The sequence below is a fragment of the Corylus avellana genome, chromosome ca6 (genome assembly GCF_901000735.1).
Source record: "Corylus avellana chromosome ca6, CavTom2PMs-1.0".
In the NCBI taxonomy this organism is placed as follows: domain Eukaryota; kingdom Viridiplantae; phylum Streptophyta; class Magnoliopsida; order Fagales; family Betulaceae; genus Corylus; species Corylus avellana.
In genome coordinates this window covers 24,346,412-24,359,995 of record NC_081546.1, presented here as the reverse complement: position 1 = coordinate 24,359,995, position 13,584 = coordinate 24,346,412, and the positions used below count along the sequence as shown (strand labels likewise).

At 32.9% G+C, this 13,584-nt stretch overlaps 1 protein-coding gene across 1 annotated transcript; it reads right to left on the bottom strand.

The window, feature by feature from the left end:
* Positions 1-6,864: 6,864 nt before the first annotated feature.
* LOC132183712 (calmodulin) lies at positions 6,865-11,148 on the bottom strand. The gene is made up of 4 exons (XM_059597105.1): positions 10,988-11,148; positions 9,075-9,232; positions 7,354-7,434; positions 6,865-7,203 (listed from the first exon to the last, which is right to left on the bottom strand). Exons 1-4 carry the CDS (start codon positions 11,061-11,063, stop codon positions 7,069-7,071), a joined length of 450 nt encoding a protein of 149 aa, XP_059453088.1. The 5' UTR covers positions 11,064-11,148; the 3' UTR covers positions 6,865-7,068.
* Between the last annotated feature and the right edge of the window lie 2,436 nt (positions 11,149-13,584).

Genomic DNA, 13,584 nt, shown 5'->3' with positions numbered 1-13,584 from the left:
CCCCCGGCCACCCTTCAAATTTTTTTTTTTTTTTTTTAGATTTAACTTTTAAAATTAATTTAATAAAAAAATTAATATTTTAATCAAGTAAAACGGAAGTTTTGAGTGGCCCTAACGGATGTTAAAATTTTTTAACGGTAGGGAGTTTCTTGTAGTTTCGATTGACCCAGGGACTAAATTTTCGAAAAAAAATACTTAGAGAGTTTTTAATAAAAGCGTGTTAACCTAATGAGTTTATATATAAATTTCCATATTATTTTAAAAAAAATATTGGTATACCCCCTTAAACTATTACCAAATTGATAATGCCCTCAAACTTTTAAATGTGACAATGTCCCTCACAAACTACCAAAATATTGTCAATGTCCCTTCACAGCTAGCAAAAAGATAAAAATGTCCCTATATATTTCTCAATAAGACAAAAATACCCTTATAAATTTTTTTAAAAAAAATATAAAATAATAACTTAAAAAAAAAAACCAAAAAATTTTAATTAAAAAAAATTATTTTTTAAAAATTATTTTTTTAAATTTTTTCTTTTAAAAAAAAGATTTTTTTAAAACAATTTTTATTTTAAAACAATTTTTTTTAAAACGGAAATATTTTTTTTAAAAAAAATTAATTTTGTTTTCCAAAAATGAAATTTTTTATTTTCTTAAACGAAAATTGTTAATTTTTAAAAAACGGAAATTTTTATTTAAAAAAGTTATAAAACAAAACAAAAAATTTTCAATTTTTACAACAAAAAAAAAATCGAAATTTTTTTAATTTTTTTATTATAAAAATGATTTTTTTTTAGAAAAAAAAAATTAAATTTGCCACCATTTGGATTTTATTTTTTATTTTTTTAGTTTTAGTATTTTCTAAAGTTTTAGTGTTTTTTGTTTTAAAATTATTAAGGATAGTTTCGTCATTGGGAGAACATTGAAGATTTTTGGTAGTTTGAGAGAGACATTGTCAATTGGGTGATAATTTGAGGGAAGTATGTAGACTTTTCCCAGAAATCTTTTTAGAAAGTAAGAACAAGTTTTTTTTTTTTTTTTTTTTTCTACTTTTTAAGAAAACAATATTTACGTAAGATTGGGAGAATACCAGGAGAACCACATGAAGAATCGTACCATTTTCCATATTGTTATGCGTAATGTTATAAGGAATACTAAAGTATTATTCGAGTCATTCCAAATATGATGTGACTTTTAAAATTAATGACGATTTTAAAAGTCACATTATATTTCATTGATTTTAAAAGTTACATTATATTGGAAAGGACTCAAAGTCCTCCTTGTAATATTACTCATATGGCTATAATATGAACTAGCATAAGAAACCGTGTGGCCCGAGCTTATTATTGGAAGACTTTTTCTAATTTTTTAAAGCAAGGTTAATCCTTGTTTGGGGGTGATTTTAAGATTTTTTTTCTCCCTTGACCCATACATGTTGGTTTCTGTTACAAACTATGCACAAATTTCAAAATTAGGAGCCTTTTTCGGCTGATTAATTGTGAAATTGGCGATTTTACATCATTGTTATGGAAGCATTCCCTCTTCTATTTCTTTTCTTTTGTCTGGTTGCTTCAAGAGTGGGATAGTACCTTATCCCCTCCCTGTTCCCCTTTGCTATCTCGAAAAAAATAAAAGTAAAAGTAAAAATTCTGTCTCCATGACAAATGTTTAATTCAACTTATGTTAGCCTTTCTAGAGGTGATGCAAGAGAAATTTCCCAAATCCTTGGTTATTGTAAATATCTATATATTCCCTAAACCTAATCTTTTTTAACAAATAAAATGCCTTTTGTATCAAGTCAAACAAGAACAATGCTTTAAAAAAAAAAAAAAAAAAAAAAAAAACCCTTTAATTGCTAAAACAACTCCAGGTGAAGTAAAAGAGGGCATGCTGGCAATTTTTTTTTTTAATATTAAAAAATTTAAAAAAAAAAGAAAGAAAAAGAAAATGGCATGGCGTGCTAAGCACACCGGCGTGTTTAAAATCGCGGCCCAACAACTCCTAGAATATATTATATTGATAAAAAAGTCAACAAATAAGGATTTAAGGTATATTCTGACATTAATATTGAAAATATTCATATTCCATCAAATCAATAGACAATCTTCTCTATGACATGTGCAATGCTTCAACTCAATCAAAGAAAATCTCTTTACTTCCATGTACTTCACCTGTATGCCTTATCAGAATCATCATGTTCTATCCCACTACATAAATTTACCTTCTACTCCCAAACCCATCATTTCAACATGCACACTGCTACTGCAAACCAATTGAGGGGATGCATTGTGTCACGAGCCAAGCATATCCAATGCCTTTCTGCTTGCTTATGGTTACTCTTGTACCTTTCCTTTTTTTTTTTTAAGATTTTTTTTTTGTTCTATTAAAAAAAAAAAAAATAGGAAGGGTGATTATAGTTTCTAGTATGCTTGGACGTAATTATAACAACACTTGTTTATTATGAACTAATGACATGAGGAGCTTAAACGGTGAAAAATTCTAAGTACTCTCTCACGTCTGATTGAACTATAATTTGACCTAACCCATCAAAACATTAGTGAATTGCAGAGTTTTATAAAATTCGACTAAGTCAAAGTAGTTAATACTAAAAAGATTTTCATCTTGGGAGTTCAACTCTTATCCAAATACATATATACCCACTTAAAAAATTTCCTTGAAGTCAATGAATCATCGCCAATAATAGTACTTGGTTGTTGTGCTTAATCATGAGAGAAGGAGCCTTAGTTGTGTTATTGTAAGTATATGGAATTTATGAACATGCCTAAAAATAGGTCTTATGAGACAAAATAAATCAATCAAATTACATTAAAAAAAATGAGTTTATTTGCAGTTATTCGCATGTGCTGAAGTGAGTGCCTAATCGACAGAATTAGGTTTATAATGGTCTAGAATAATACTCTTTAGAAGGTAGTTCCTAATCGACAGAATTTTTGGCCTCTTTAAGGTTGTAGTTAATGGGATAAGCATGAGTTATTCTCCTGCTAATAAGATCACGGTTTGCATATTGTGGAGAGGAGGGGGACCTATAAAAAAACTCGATAAAATTCACTCATTACAGGCTTTGGAAAATCAGTTGATCACATACCAAATTTCAAACCGATGATGCCGGTAGGAATGAAAAAAAAAAAAAAAAAGAAAAAAAAAGGGAAAGCAACCAAGGACCTCACCAGTGTACTGGAATCAGTATTTGCTTAGTAAGGAAGAAAAAAGAATTTAGAGAGCTATTTGAAGAGGAAATCGTGCATACCTTGCAAGTGAGCCTTTCTTTTATTTTTATGGAGTGTTTTCTTACGTTGCTGATAGAAGGGGAGAGAGGTCAAAGAATAACTGAATTGATTATTTGGACCGCACTCCGTTAAGTGGACATTCCTTTGCGTTCGAGAATATCGAAACATTAGGATTACGTCTACCCTAGCTATGACATTTTGTGGGTGTAGTGTACGTCCTTAAGCCTGATAAGCTTACTTTCTTATAGAATCCCAACCCTAATCAGAGTTACAGGCCTACATATGATTTATCACATCAAGTAAAAATCCAATTTTAACACAATTAAGGTGCATAAAGTCCAATAACAAAATGATGACTCAATAATATTAATTTGAGCCACCATATATATCATTAGGGTGAAAAGGCAGGTTATTAGCTAAAACCACTAACCGTAAACGCCTAGATGGTTAGTAAAATCCACTAACTGGCTCCGTTAACCGCTTAGGTTGTTATATTTAAAACCGGTTTTAGCAAACTAAAACCCACAATCAGTAGAAGTCAAATTAGGAAAATATTATAACACTCTAGTACATATGAATATGAAATTTAGATATCAAAATGTTTGGTCTACCATGCATGTTCGCATCAATGTCATGGGTTACCACTTACTCATAATTTGGTCAAAAGTTAAGTCCAGCTCTAAATTCGAGTTCATGAACCCAACCAAGTTTTGAGTCTATCCGAGTGATTTAAGAACTACAACAATAAACAATATATTAGGTTACAGCTCAAACATGTGAAATCATTTTCTAGTTTATGCTCTTAATCATATCTTAATGCCATTTAATTTCCTCTTAAATAATCTCAATAACTTGCCACGGATTATTTATGCAATATTACTTAAAAGCTTATGACGAGGCAAACATGGATACCGTTAAGAAAGTCCCTTCTATCAGGATGTGGTGTAAAATCTCATTTTAAAGTCTTCAATAAAAATTAGACATATCAAGTAAAAACATCAAAACACAATAAAGATGAGAATACCGTATATTTAATTCAAATTAATACCACGAACCTTTCATTCATTCTAACCCAACACCCACCACCCATATCCGATCCCCCGACAACAAAGTCTCTAAAACCAACTAGGACGGTGACTCTGGTGGTTTTGTGAGTGGTTTTGTCAATTATGGATATTTTGTCAAGAGAATGAAAATTATTTTGTGTGAATTGTTATATTATTTTTTGGTGTTTTAAGCTTAATTATATGTCTACTTCTTATTCAAGGATATAAAACACTTCATTTACACCATAACCTAATTGAAGTTATTATCTACCATTAAATGTAAGAAAAAAGATATATTTAGCGTAAAATAGAGAGAAAATGGAAAGAATCCTATTCCGACATTATAGAATTAAAAAAATCAGAAAAAGTTTAAACTGGTTTGAATTTGTCGGATTCATTTTGGGTATTAATACATGAACCATGCTCTTAATTGCATGTGTACACGTGCTTTTTAGCACATCATGGATGTGTTTCATGCACCTAACCCTGTTTTCGACAATTTCAACTTAATATATTGAATAACTAATTAAAAACTTAAAACAACCAGAGAGATTGAGAAGGAGTTAAGCTCAGACATCAGCTTTAGACAATGACAACTATAAGCTATGCCATTGTTTTTAACCACGTGTGACTTCTGTTGCCGGCCAGGAAACCAGCAGGCAGCCAACTTCTGGTTTTGTTTATCTAATCTAATCGTGCATATATTGATCTTCGGGCACAAAGCTTGGCTGGAAAATCCATGTTAGTCTGTGGACATGGTTACAGAATCAAACAGACCACACTGGCATATGTACTTTTATTGACATGGTCTTGCTGAAACAAAGTTGTATCAAATTCTTTGTTTAAATTTCTTTCTTGTTTTGTGGAGATTGCTCGTGATGGAAAGCATCAGCCAATGAGAACATTGGATTTGGGCATTTGGTGACTCTACTAGGTGAACGATTTTTGTTGTGAGTGCATTTGTTAGTATTGTGTCTCACATTGATACAAATGTCTTGGTTTGACTCTACTTAATTTGGTAAAAAAAAGTGTGCTGACTCTTGGAATATACGTGATACTTGTGTTTAGATCAATGTGGAAAAGACTTAGAAGTGAATGAGAGGTTTGTTGTGACTAATATACATAAATGGACCCAAGCCTATTGGCTTAGACTTTTAGGCTAAAAATTAGAGCTGTCAATTTTTGACACAACCTACGAGTTCGATACGAACCCAACATGAAATTTAAGGGTTAAAGCCAAGCATTATCCACATTTCTTAAGGAATGGTGAATCTGCCATTGTGAAAATAATAATAATAATAATAAAATAAAAAATAAAAAATAAAAAAATAAAAATCGTCACCAATTTATTTTCAGCCATATGTGTTTAGGTAGATTAAAGTCCCTGCAATTCTTTCAATCCAAATTGTTCATTTAAAATGAACGGCCTGAATTGAGTCACGTAAGCCTTCAAAATATATATATAGGGTAGTTGGACAACCCCAGCCCACCACCCCCTTTGGGGTGAGGTGAGGGGTGATTAGCCACCCCTTGAGCCATCGGGGGTGGTTGCCTCTCCCCAACAATGTCCTTGGGGTAGCTAACTACCGCTCAAAAGATGAGTAATATCTCAATCCCTTATTGGAAAGATGAGTAGCCAACATAGAGTAGTAATTCCTTACAAGCTTCAAATTAACTAGTTCTTTTAAGAAGATAGTGCGAATATGACTAGCAATTTTCCTAAGTCATTACAAATGATATTGAGTTATCTAATAATATCATTTAGTACCGTACCACTTCTAGTGTTTAACTCGCTGGGTAAACACACATAGCATCCATAACTCCGTACATTGTTTTGCCAGAATCTAACATGCTTAGGAGGGGACTGGAAAGACACTAGTGCTTAATCATAGTTTACAGCCGCAAAGAAAATGTAAATTTTCTAAACTTCAATACTAAAAATGGCACCACTCATTCACCACTTGATGAAATTTCACACATGCAGCAACCATTACCCACCACAATCGGTGAGATAAGCCTTCCATTGAGGGCAAGCACGAACAACAGTCACCCATAACAAATCCACAATCTTGCCATCAAGTAATGCAAATCTTATAAACATTGGCCACCACAATCTATAGATAGACCAATCAAACGACAGAAATCACATACAAACGTCTTTTGTCGTCCAAGTTCTCTTGACATAGTAACAAAGGGACCACAAGTGCCAAGATTTACGTGTGCCCGCTAATAATAAAGAGTAATGCTAAAAATCACATTTTGATGATTGACGTGTAAGTCCCAACCGATCGTCGTATCAGTCCTTGTTTTTCATACAAAAAAAAAAATAAAATTAAAAGATTAATTGGGACTACTAGGTTGAAATTGTGAGATAAAAATATGATTTTTAGCATTACTCAATAAAAATTATGGGCACCACTCAATGAACACCATTACACGGAAAGGATTGAATGTAGCATCTGGATTTTATACCTAACAACTAGGACACCAGGACCTTTTGCAGAGAAACACCAGTATGATGCTTCAAGTATTCTTATTTACATTCTTCTATCGTAACAACACCAAAGAAAGCATGCCAAGGATTGAATCAATTGATTGTATAAGAATACAGAACTAAAATCAAGCATCAGTTTACAAATCCACACTAGTGCCAATGACTACTTTATGCATAATAGAACAAAGTCTTACATGGGATTCTTACTACCACTACTTCTACATCAACTACTTGTGTCTCGTGTCCCTACCTTGTTGACAAGAAAACAATTCCAAAGATCACTTTGCAAGCATCATCCTCACAAACTCCTCATAATTCACCTGACCATCACCGTCCATATCTGCTTCTCGTATCATCTCATCCACTTCTTCATCTGTCAGCTTTTCTCCAAGATTTGTCATTACATGTCGAAGCTGCATAATTTCAAACCATTAACCCCAAGTTAAAACAGACCGCACATGCAGTAAAGAATCAACAGCGGATAGAACAGTAAATTTAAAATAGGTTTTCAATTACATCTAATCCTTCAAACAAAGCAAGACACCACTACGCATTCTAATTACCTCTGCAGCAGAAATAAAGCCATTCTGATCCTTATCAAACACCTTGAAAGCTTCTTTGAGTTCCTCCTCAGAATCAGTATCCTTGAAAGGAGAAAAGAACAATTAATAATATTGGGTATAAAAGTCTTTTGATTACACAAACTACAGTTGAACCAAAGTACAATCGATACTTCTGTTACATCTCAAAATAAGTGTTATGTTTTAGTGTTAGCAAATCCAGTGTCAAAATACATGGTTTGGGTTGTAAACTTTAGATTTAGTTTAGGTTTGAGTCAGTTAAAAATAGGGTTCAAGAAGAGCAGGAAACTAAAGTTGGATCGATCTAACTTAAGCTTGGATCAACCTAACTTAAGTTTGGTTGCATCAGGTTGAATCGAAGTCATGCAGCAATTTAATTCAACTTCCAGAGAACCCCGTTCACAAGCAGTTCAAAAGGCTTTCAAACAAAAGAGCCACAGAATGTGCCTATCGAAGTGTCGTTCAATCGCAGCACGATAAATCTGTGAAATCCTAAAGTTGGATTGATCCATGTTGAATTTGGATAGATCCAAACAGCTGCTGACGAAATTAATTATTAGCAGACTTTAAAACCTCAGTTTTCTCCCTGTCTATATAAGCACAATGACCCACAATTTTCGAATGGACTGAGAAGCAAATTTTCATTGTTTTAGGAGAAGTTTATTCATGTTTTTTAACCTAAACATTTTCTATCATTCTCCTTGATTTTCCTCATTCAAACCACAGAAAAGCATATAGCCAACAGAAATTCTGAAGCCATAGCGGTGTGAGGTGAATGTGTCGTTTGCCCGGGTTGCAAGATTGGATCTTCGGAGTTACAAAGGTTTTGTAAGTAAGAACAATCTGTAACACAAATCTTCTATAATAGATACCTTTGGAGTTGGTTGGCCCCTAGAGTGGTTTTACTTTTAAAGAGTTCTTCACTTCGCTACCAAAATCTTTGTGTTTATTTGTTTTTTTCTTTATTTGATTTTGGTATTGATAAATGTGGTATTTGGCTTTAAAGTTGATAACTTTGTTAATCATTATTTTGTTTGGTAAACTGGATCAATAACAACTTGAGGTGTAATGTGGTAGAGAGATTAAATGCACCAATTTTGGTAAACTTGTGTGCGGTTGGAATATTTTTGAATTTGTTGTGATTGTTGAGAAAACATCTATTTACCTCTAGGGGTTATTTGGGGTCATTGGGCGAATTTCAATAAGGAAAAGCATATGGACTAGAGAACACCCCCACCCGGAGAAATCATGCCTCAAAAGTATATTATGCATTCTATAGCTCCACACATATTTAGCACAAGAAAGAAACAGTTAAAATTGAAAGCCGGATTGAGTAGATAATAAACGGTAGTTGCCATTAATTGTGAATCAAAACAATGGAGTATAACAACTACAGCATTAGTTAAGTTCAACCAAGTCTGGACAAAATGCAAGTATAGCATCTAGATTTCCATTCCCAATTTTTTAACGAGATAGTTATAATGTAAATTATCAGTCATCACTAACCAGCCATCAAATTGCCGACACAATAAAAAAGATGAAAATGCAGCGCATTGATTGGAAAGAGATCAATAATAAGTTTAGCACAGAAGCCTTATATGACAGCAAGGGAAAACAAATTAATTAGCTAGCTCAATAAAGTAATAGTCAAGTGCTCTGTAAAATAAGCAGTATGATATTGATTGACATTGAATTGAGCTCACCTTCATTTTCCGTGCCATCAAATTCAGAAACTCAGAGAAATCAATAGTGCCATTTTGATCAGCATCAACTTCATTGATCATATCCTGCAGTTCAGCTTCGGTGGGATTTTGGCCCAAAGATCTCATGACTGTCCCCAACTCTTTGGTAGTAATACAGCCTATACAAGCAAATCATAGAGCACAAAGGTTTATGTTTTGACACATTCATGATGCTATCATATTTCCATTGGAAATAAAATAGCTTAACAGGACATACATCATATCACAATATCATGCATCTATTTGGGTCTTAAACATTTTCAAAGCTGACATGAATTATCCAACACTAGCAAGAAAGTCTTTTGGTTTACTTAAGAGAAGTTTTGGGGAATTTTACAATGACACCTTAAGAACAAACTCAAATTACAATTGCTTAACCAGAAAATTAGATGGCCTCTGACACAAACGACCTGCATAATTCAACTCATTCAACTCTATACCTCAGAAATGACCTCCATGCGGTTATGTTAGATTTATTAATTAAATGTTCAATATAACACAGTTCACATATACAGAGGCAAGGAGTTTTAGCCAAAAAATCTAAGCCACCAAAAACCCATCCAGTAAGCATCATGTGATATGTAATATCTCAATATGATACTCAATTCCAAGAGCAGGTAAATTCCCTTGTCTATACATGCAAGATTTGTCCCAGGTCCTATGCCTATCACATTAAAAGGAAAACAGATTTAGGGTCAATTTCAGAGGCTAAAGCTTTTAAAAAATATGAATAACTCAATTTCAGACCTGGATCATTGAAATTGCATGGGACCGCAATCCCCTTAGTCATCTTACAAGTTCCTAGAAACAACAGAAAATCATCCTACATGTTCCTTGAAAATGTCAAGTCCACACAAAACTTAAGAGTGTGAATAAAATTTTCCAATGCTTTCTCAAATGCATACAAATGACCGATTCAAGAAAGTAGCTTCTCACAAGAACTAAGTCCAGTAAAAAGACCAAACACATCGTGATTTGAATGATAAGAACAGCGCTGAAGAAAAATCAGTGACTCCTAAAGGAGTGTCCGCTGTCCGATGTGTTTGTGTCCCTGAGGTGTGTCCTTCACTCCGTGCTTTCTAGTACCTTTCTAAAAATTAGCGATTTCTTAACCCAATACTATGACTCTGAAGTATACATCACCTCTATATATAGAATTCCCAATACAAATCAAGTAAATTGATAGAATCTTTATCTGGAACTCTATAATACATGACATGAACTTTAAAATATAACGAGGGGCAAAAAGTAGTCCCACAAACATAATATCAATTAAATAACATCAAAATGAGAATTATGTTAAAAATACACACACACACACACTATAAACTTAAATATGTTGAAATCCGTTTTAGACTTTCGTAGACTGCTCAGAGATTCACCTAAGAAGTTCATCAGTAAAGCACTTACACTTACTGAATTATCAGAATAATGACTACGACTCCAAATTCTCCAATAAATTCACATAAACTAACAGATGCATGCATATATACAAGCATTATGTGGCACAAATATATTTGTACACATATGATCAGTTGTTAGTATTATCTCATCAGTTTTTTTTTTTTTTTTCCAAAAATTCATCAAAACAGCCAAAAACAGCAACTACAAAAGAAAAAAGAAAAAAGAAAAAAAAAAAAAAAAAAAAAAACACTAATAATAGTAGAGAATTTCAAGACACAAGAGCATAAGAAAAGAAACGAGATCGAAGTCGATCATGATCTCTAGTGATATCAAAAACTCATTTGAGTTTCCAAAAGAATAAGGAAACGGATGAACAAAAAACACCAGCACCATTGACCTTATACAATAGACTAAAATATTTAGAAAACAAGGGAATATTAGGGAGGGAAAAAAATAAATAAATAAAATACCATCGCCGTCCTTGTCGAAGAGACTGAAGGCTTCCTTGAACTCTGCGATCTGCTCCTCCGTGAGCTGCTCGGCCATCTGAAAAGAAAAAGTCTAGTCTTGTGTTCTGCTATGCGTATTAGAGCAAAGATGAGAGAGCCTGCGATAGAGAAACAGAGAGACGCGTCTCGGGTTTTAATAGTAAGTTTACTTTTGGAGTAAGCATTGACTGGGTTGTCCGTACGTCAGTGTTCTGTCCCTGTCTGATCCCTTTACGTGGTCATAAAAAAGTAACGGCAGATCTGCTATAAAAAATAATGAAGGGTCCAGATTAAATTCTACCACTTTTGACTCAAACGGTGTCGTATACGGCTAAGTGAAGTGAACCTATTGGAGGAAACGTTTTAAGCTGAATTTGACGCCGTTTCAATTCTCTCAACTTCAGCTTCGTATTTTCCTTCTCTCTCTGTCTTCAGTATCCTTTTTAAGGAATTCTAAAAATCCAATTCATCGCTATAATAGTGTAATCAAGTGGGAGAGAAAGGAATATGATAGATGATCACACAATAATAGCGTAAACCTATGCATATCATAAAGAAAATGCTAGGTATTCTCTTTGTGTTCTCCTCGTCCTAAGTAAAAATTATTTTATAAAAACGAAATGAGACATAAGAGCAACTTTCTTTTTTGTTTTTTATAAAATAATTTTTACATAGGATCAGGAAGATACGAGAAGAACACTATGCCATGAGAATACCTAGCATTCCCTATATCTTAAACCCCACCAATTATCCCAAAAGCTTAAGCTTATAGGAAGAGGCAAATTTAATCATTTAATTATTAGTTTAATACTCCACCTCATGTGTGGACTCAAACTCTCTTTTAATAAATAAGGCTCAACACGTGAAATATTTAATTTAAATTTAGTGAATTGACGGAGTCAAGGTTCGATCACAGAACATTTGGCTCTGATACCATGTTAAATTATCAATTAACTCAAAAAATTAGGCCTTATTTAGTTTGTGGAATAGACCATTGGAATTGATTAGTTAATCCTAGGTATAGCTAGCTATTCCTTTATTTGGTAACACACTATTCTTGAAAATAGTCTATTCTCATAGGACTAATAATTACATACATATAGGATTAACTAATCCTCTAAAAAATGAGTGGCTTAACTAATCAGTTCATGTAGGATTAAATTACTCGTATAAATTGCCACAAAAACCCCCCACCCTTTCAACACCGACAACCGTCCTCACTGCAAGGTATGTCTCTCTCCATCTTTTCTATCTCTCTCACCTCTCGCCCCCTCTCTCTATTTTGAACTTTTTTTTTTTCTTACTTCGATCTCACTTCTCTCTGTTCTTTTCTTATTCTCTATTTCGATCTCTCACTATTTCTCTACAAAGAGACAATTTTTCATCCCCCTCTCTCTTTCTGTTTCTCTATCTCTCTCTGTTTGTTGTTTCTCCACCAATTTTTTTTTTTTTTTTTTTTTATCACATACCAGTTTTTTTGGTGATCCGTTTCTTGATTACTGCATAAAAAAAATTGATCTGTGATATTTGGATTTTGTGAAAATAATTGCAAAAAAAAAAGAAAAAAAAAAAGCCACATACTTGACATAATTAAAAAGAAAAAGAAAAAAAAAAGAAGAAAACTATAGTATAGTATAGTTGTTTATGTTTCAAAAATAAAGAAAGAAATTACTTAATAATATAAATTATATTTGTATTATAAGGGTATTTTAGAAAATTTGATTACAATATGATTTCATTCACCAACATATTGTATTGTATCAAATGAAGGAATACATATTCAATGTTCTATTCCAGTGTTACAACCAAACAAATGAATATGAATAACTATTCTATTTCATACTCTTCTATTCCCAGTAGTAGCTATTCGTTTTCCGATGAACTAGAAATTTTGCGAACGAAACGAGGCCTTAAGCTTTTAGAAAGATGTAAATTTAATCACTTAATCATTACCTCCCAGGCTCCCATGATGTTAGGTTTCCTTCGTAGTGAACAAACACAATTCTTTCAAGAAGTGCATCTGTTTAACAAGTAATGCTAGAAAAAGAATTAGAATTTCCATAAATGTGATGTAACTTGTAAAATTACTATTAAATTTGAGATAATTATTAGGGTTAACTACTTTTTTAGTACTTCGGTTTGCACTTTTTTTATTTTTTTCCCCCTTAGATTTTCAAAACATCAAAAATGATACTTGACCTGTGGGAAAAGACAAAATCGTTTCCGTGAGAGAAAATTAACGATCTGTCACATGCCACTCCCAAAATATGACACGTGTCCTAAAAATTAAAATAAATACAATAATAATTTTTTTTAAAAAAAACATAAATAAATAAAAATTGCATGGGGTTGGGGTGGCCGAACTTTGGGGTGGGGGTGGCCGAAGACAGTAGAAAAGGCATCGATCTTGGATAGATTTAAGCATACAAATTGAGGAGAAACAAAATAAAGGTTTTGAAATAGAGCGTCAGAAAATTACTTTGTTGCTTAAAGGTACGAGATCTCCAAGGGAATTGACAGATTTCTAGTTCAACCGGAGGTAGGCAGGGCTTCCACGGTCACGCTTGTTGATCTCGTAC

Bases quoted from the DNA above. Each gene is read 5' to 3' on its own strand.
- LOC132183712 (XM_059597105.1), bottom strand. From the start codon at position 11,063: ATGGCCGAGCAGCTCACGGAGGAGCAGATCGCAGAGTTCAAGGAAGCC. The intron at 7,435-9,074 runs GTGAGCTCAATT...TCTCCTTTCAAG, and splicing joins TGATGGCACGGAAAATGAAG to GATACTGATTCTGAGGAGGA. The intron at 7,204-7,353 runs GTAATTAGAATG...GAAATTATGCAG, and splicing joins GCTTTATTTCTGCTGCAGAG to CTTCGACATGTAATGACAAA.